Source organism: Pteropus vampyrus, unplaced genomic scaffold (assembly GCF_000151845.1).
Source record: "Pteropus vampyrus isolate Shadow unplaced genomic scaffold, Pvam_2.0 Scaffold25, whole genome shotgun sequence".
In the NCBI taxonomy this organism is placed as follows: Eukaryota; Metazoa; Chordata; class Mammalia; order Chiroptera; family Pteropodidae; genus Pteropus; species Pteropus vampyrus.
This window is the reverse complement of record NW_011888806.1, coordinates 61900-68703: the sequence shown is the minus strand read 5'-3', so window position 1 is coordinate 68703 and position 6804 is coordinate 61900. Positions and strand designations below refer to the sequence as shown.

General features: G+C 38.5%; 1 protein-coding gene across 1 annotated transcript in view; it reads left to right on the top strand.

Moving 5' to 3' along the window:
* Nucleotides 1-6804, top strand: part of METAP1 (methionyl aminopeptidase 1) — a 54777-nt gene that overhangs the window by 44949 nt on the left and 3024 nt on the right. The window contains exons 8-9 of the mRNA XM_023528406.1: nt 1054-1197; nt 5448-5513. Coding sequence (XP_023384174.1) covers nt 1054-1197; nt 5448-5513 — 210 coding nt within the window. The remainder of the gene's footprint in view (nt 1-1053; nt 1198-5447; nt 5514-6804) is intronic.

The following is a 6804-nucleotide window of genomic DNA, read 5'->3' as shown; positions in this document are numbered from 1 at the left end:
TGGGACCAGAATTGTCTTTGCTTTGAGAATTAGAAAGGAATCTCCCGCTTTCACCCCATTATTGTCAAACGGGGACGGTCTTTACTGTATACTATGCAACATGGATTAAAATTTTGCTTTTCTTGCTGAATGGGACTGATATGAAGACTTGGATGGGAATGTAGGAAAATTGTGAAAGTCCGTGTGGTTCCTCAAAATCATTAACCTTCTGCCCCCTAAAAATTTCAAGCTGGAACATCTGGTTAAGGACAAGTAAGTGTTACTTAAAATGATTTCTTGGGCTGTTGGCCCAGAAATTTGATAGGCTGGAGAAGATATGTTGTACCTGAACCTCAGGTTGGAAGTCAGGCAGAGAAGGAGACTGTAGGGGGCCTACGTGACTCACTTTCTGGAATCTCAGTGCTAAGAGAGCCATAACATCAGTGAGAACCCCTTCTTCTGTTTGGGTTTTTGTTGAAACAGTAGTAAAGTCATAAAAATTAAAAGGAGTAGGAAGTATGTAGTGAGAAGTACCTTTCTATACCCTAAGCCCAGGACCTTCTGCAGAGGCAACTATGAATAATTTGAGAACCACTTTTATGGAGATGAGGAAGCCCAGGGGAGGTAATTCTTTGAGAAATTGACCAGACTGAAACTCAGGACAAGTCAAGTTACTTTTTGGACGTTCCTTTTTCTCCTGGTGCTCTTTCCTTTTTTGGCTCTTCTGTTCACTTTAATAGAAGGGAAAGGAAGAGAAGTGTGTTTTCCATTCCCTTGTTTATTCGGAAGGCAAGAGGTACCTCCCTGCATCCTCTTAGTACTGGGCATTGGACATGTGTCCTACTCCACCCCCCACCATCCCCACTCCCATCGAAGGAGGTGCTACCGGTTTGAATTTCAGCTTTACTATTTACTGGCAGTGTAGCCTCTCTATGTCTCGGTTTCCTCATCTGAAAATTTATGCATGTAGCCATGTAAAGCATTCAGAAAAGTTCCTGGCACATAGATAGTAAGTACTTGCTCAGTAAATGTTAGTTATTACTTTTTGTCACGAGTCTTTTCTTTATCTTTCAGTGAAACCTGGCGTTCGATACAGAGAATTGGGAAACATTATTCAGAAGCATGCCCAAGCAAGTGGCTTTTCAGTTGTTCGAAGTTATTGTGGGCATGGAATCCACAAGCTTTTCCATACAGCCCCCAATGTACCCCACTATGCCAGTAAGTGCTGTCCAAAGATTTGGTGTTCGCCAACCATTTATCCAACAGATATTTATTCAAACATTTAATAGGACCTACTATTTTATATTTATTAGAATAATCTATTAGCTATTATAAATAGACCTCCCCAGATGTATATTTGCTCAAACACAATACACGTTCATATGTTCATCTTGCTCACAGAATAGTCTAAAGCATGCATGTTTGGTTGGTCTGTGCGGTAGGGCAATTATTCTGTGATCCAGGCTCTGTCATCTTCAACCTACAGCTTTCAAGATACTCTGGAAGTTGACTCATATTCTGTAGATATTAGGAAGGAAGGAGAGAAGCATGGAGGGCTATGCTTGGGAGGTTTTAATGAACCAGCCTGGAATTGGCATAATCACTATATTTACTTTTCATTGGCAGGAATTCAGTCACATGTCTACCTTAACTTAAAGAGAAGTTGGGAAATGTTATCTAGCTGAGTACTCTGGGAAAAAAGTAAACTAATTTTGGTGAACAGCCAACAATCTCTGCCACATATCTAGCCATCACTGTTCTGATTCTTTAAATAAAATTGGTTCAGCTTGGTTTGATTTGAATACTTAGTTGTATGTCAGATAATATACCATTGTTGGTACAAGCAGACAAAATACCTTTCCTCAAGTTGAGTGCTGTCTGATAGAATAACAAAGGGGGAGTGTAGGACAGTTAATGTCTTCCAGAAACCTTTTCTCTTGGAGAGATAAGACGTGCAGGAATAAGTCTTGTTGCTTAGTGCTAGAAATGAAATCTATCCACTACAAGTAACCTCCGAAGGAATTTAACAAATATGTAGGAGCCTCTGCTCTATAGAGGCTTTCACCTATCTCTTTGTGCTTAAGATTTCTCATCTGTACAATGGGTAAGGAGTAGCACCTTCCCTCAAACTGTTAATAGGATTAAGTGATACAATACATGGAAAGCTCTTAATGTTAACATTTAGAGTGATGCATGTGATGATGATAAGGTAACATTGTCCAATTTGATCATCACAATTCAATGAATAATTATTTTGCTCTATTTAAAAAAAAGCAGATTCTATGCTTAGAGAAGTAATTTATTTACTCAAGTTCACAGAGACTAGTAAATAAATGCCAGAGCAAGGATTGATACCTGGGTTCTCCCTGGCTTTCTATACTTATTATTTTCTCCTGTACTTCGTGCTGTCTAGTAAGGACCGAAGCAGTTTGGTAGTATGTCCTGTGGGAGAAATAAAGAATGATTGAGATTTGGTTTGGAGGAGAAGATGTAGAAGAGCATTTCTAGGTAGAGGTGAAGCATGAATGGGTGCAAGTTAAGACTGAACAGAGACAATAAGAGCTTGGCTGAGTATTATGTGTTAGGAACTAGTAATAGGCAGTGCCAGACCAAGGATATTTGACCTCATTCGTAGGAATTTGCAGAAACATTTTTGGGAAGAGAACTAGCAAGGTGAAGTTGTCGTTTTGGGAAGACCAGTTTGGCCTTAGTGTCTAGAATGTATTGGAGGTGCGAGTTGGTGTGGCCAGTCGGCCCAGTGCACTGTTGCCGTGGTCCTGGGAGGAGGTAGTAAAATTCTAGATGTCCCAAGTTGTGAAGAGAAAGTGAAATGAATGAGAAACTGCCTGACAGTTGGAGCTCGAGAAGTCATTTAGAGCACAGTATTTGACATCAATCAATAAGCGTTTATTAGCAGACCACATAGTTCTTTTTACTTAAGATTTGAACTGTGCTTAAAATAAAAGCTGGCAACAGAAAATTAGTAGCCAACTTCATTCCTTCCTGGTAAGCCTCGTAATAATCACCTGTTGTGCATTCTCTTTAACAGAATGGAAGTAGTTATTTTGATTACAGTGGTGTGAGTGTGTGCATGTGTGTAAATAAAAAAAGTATGTGCAGGGAAGGAATGAAAAAAGTGCCCTTACTTGTAGAGGTGACAAACTCAGGTTTAGGTATGGATTATATAGAGACTGTCCGAAGAAGATAGGATTTGTGGGAGGAGGGGATATGCATCAGTGATGATGGTGTCAGCCAACTATGGTGCCACTGACATACAAGAGATGCCACTTGAGTTTCTTTTTAAACTATTTAGTAAGAAATAAACAATTCTGAAAAAAAGCAAGGACCGGGTAGGTATACTTCATTTCATACATTTGATATGTTTATGAAAAGTCAAGTGTAAATCAGGGTTTATATAAATCACAATATGTTGTGATCGCTTTGGGGAAGTGTGGAGGAACCTGCTGGGATAGTCTTTGTGGAGCAGAGAGAGGCCTTTTGATATGTAAATGATCTCTGGCCTGTAATTCCATATTCCTAACCAGCTAAAGGTGGAACCAGGAAATTGTGTAACTTCCCTCCACCTCTTTTACGTAAGAGAAGTCCTTGTTATAGTAGAGTTTATTTGCTTCTTTATTTAAGTTATTAATGGTTGAGAAACCATGATGATAATACCTTACATTTAGAATATATAGTATGGTAATCTTATGAGGTAGATGATAGAGCATGTACAAATTTTTTAAAAAGTACTTAGCATAGTGTCACTCAGATAATGTGTGTTGGTTGAGTGAGATATGTTGAGAAACTTGAAACCATGAGTCGATATGAGTAGGAGTTGTAACTTTTCTTGAATAATGAATCAGTGGCAGCAGCAGAGTTGGAACTTAGATTCTCTGTATCAGTGCTGTCCAGTAGAATATATGAGACACATATGTAATTAAACATTTCTAGTCATAGTCAAAGAGTAAAATAAAATAGGTGAAATTAAGTATGTTTAATCTACTACATTAAAAATATTAGCATTTCAACATTTAATGAATAAAAATTATTGAGATATACTACATGCTTGCTTTTTTTTTTTTTTTTTTGCCTTTGTCATATTTTTACACTTACAGCCTGTCTTATTCTGACTGGCTGCCTTTTAAGCGCTCAGTAGCTGCATGCAGCAGCTCTAAATTTATTTATTCTCTTCTTGTATGACACCACACTGACACTCCTCGCAGTCTTCTTTTTGATATCCTCAGAGGAATAGCATTAATTGTGTATATGTAGTAAATTGGTGATCATTTGGAAAGTTCATGAGATTAGAAATAAAAAGTCAAAATTATTTTTTGCCGCTTAGATTTTATAACTGTTTAGAAACTCCAGATTTGGAACCTGCAGAAAGTGTATTTGGGAAATACGTAAGATAGTGGAAAGCAGCATGATGGCTATTCACAAGGAGAGATGTGCAGGAAAGAAGTGTGGGTGAGGTTAGACCATAGTAAAGAGTGTGGTGTTCAGTAGATTCAGTCTCTGTGGACACACGGCAAAGACCAAGAGCCAGACGGAGAAACTCTGAAAGCTGGTGCTTTTGCCATCTGCTGGTCAGGCTGAGCAAATGCAGGCATTTGTTTACTGGGGCTCTTTTTTTTAATTTAATTTAATTTTTTTACCAGTTCTTGTTTTTCAATTTGAAATTTAAACTGGGTCTCCATTTTTGTCTGAGATTGTCCTAAAAAGGCCTTTCTCTCTCTCTGGACACTTTAATTCGTAGTTATGTTTCTCATGATGATCTTGAAAAATACTCGCATATTAGTGAACTTGATCAAAAACTAAAACAGTATTTGGAGGGAGAAATGGAATTTTGTTTCAAATAAAAACGAATAGTCTTGTCAGCATTAGGTTAGTGTGCAGAGCCAATGTTCCCCTTTGAAGATAAGAAAAAGAAGACAACGTATAGAAGAATTTAATGAAAATTGGCAATTGTTTCTACAGGCTGTGTCCTCCCTCTACCCCACATCCACACATATCCCCACCCACCTACCCATCCACCCATCCAAGAGATGGGAGATTTATGGCATAATCTGAAACATCTGTTATTCTCCTTTAAGCTGTTATACCTGGATGAGTGATGGAACTTTGTTCGGTTCCATGATTGCAGTTCCAGTCCTACTGTAACAAATGGTGGACTTTTCCTTTTATAGAAGTGATAACCACATCTGAAATCTAGCCTACAGATGTCTCTCTGTATTTTCCTAGAGATAACATAAGCAGAAGGAAATATGCCTAGGAGAATATCTGTCCCAAAGTAGGTGCTTATCAGTAAGGTACCTGTTTGTTGAATGATCTACTTTAAGAAAGGGGAATCAGAAGGTAATTTAACAATCACGGATGGGACTATAAGTTGTATATTTTTTCCAGTGAGCTGTTCAACAGTATACTGTTGGTTTTTTGCTATGTTTTGAGAATTTTTTCTTTAATTTCAGAAAATAAAGCAGTCGGAGTGATGAAGGCTGGCCATGTATTTACAATTGAGCCAATGATATGTGAAGGTGAGAAAAAAGGATACAGTAATGTTCTTTAATTGAATTTTTATTTACTTTTGGTTACTCGTGATCAGATTAGTAGTCGACTTTCTTTTTGCTTATTTCCTCTGCCTGTCCCATATTGAACTTGATTCAGTGTCATTTAGAGAACTGAAAATTTTAAGAGTTGTTAAGGAAGCAGTATTTTCTACACTGTAATTTTCTTGCTGTCAGTAAATGCTAAAGTATTTCATTCCCAATCCCTTTTCATTAAGATCCTGTCAAAGGGTATAGTGTAATAATTAGGAGCCTCCATCAAGCCTGTGTAGAAATTTATTGCTTGACATTAGGGGGCACAGTGCGGGGTGGAGGGGAGGAAAAATGTGGAGCAACTCACTTTGAGGCAGACACAGTTTTATAATTTAATTCTCTACAACTTATGAGGTAGGTGCTATCCCCATTATACAAAAGAGCAAACTAATTTTTGAAGAGGTTACATAATATGCCTAAAGTTGCTTAGCTAGTTACGTGGCAGAATTTGTCAGACTCTGATGTCCTGAGCTGTTCTGCCTCTTCAGGGTCTACACTTATTTCGTCAGGTGATGTCTTACAAATATTATGGAGAAAGCACAGCACAGACACAGTTTTATGTCCTCATGGTTGTTATGTCCTATGACAGGCATGTGGCAATGACAGTAGACTCTGTCGTGGTTAGGGCCCCTCACTGAGATGTCAAAGTGATAGCTGGAGCCTGCTCGTGAAGCCTTCACCTTCTTTTCTGCCAGTTCTCTGTTGGGATCATGGGGTACAGAGTGAGACAGTAGTTAGTAGCAGGCAGTGTGTCCTGGCCCTGTGTTAAAGGTACCTACCTCTCTCTGCGTTCTTCCAGTCTTTTTTGTACCTAATCTTGAGAGTAACATCCCACAGCTTCTACCAGATTCTCTTCCTTAGAAGGGAGTCACTTAATCCAGTTCACACTCGAGGGGAGGAGGGCATTGGAGGTTGTTTTAGAGGCTGCCTTAACCTGATCCTTTTCTTTAACATGGAAATCACAATCTTTCTCCTGCTAACTCTGAGAAGCTGCCCTAAGAATTAAGTGAGATGATCTATCTTAACACAGAGTACCTTGTATACTATAAAGGGCTGTACAAATATATTGTTTTTGTTGTCCTTATGGAATAAAGTTCTAATCATATATAACAAGTTAAAAAGGTAGTAAGTACTATTAGCAGAGAAAGGCAAGACAGTGAGAGGAAATTGTCTTTTGGTCACATACCTATTTTCATTAACTGGCACCTGGGTGGTGAGACATAATGTG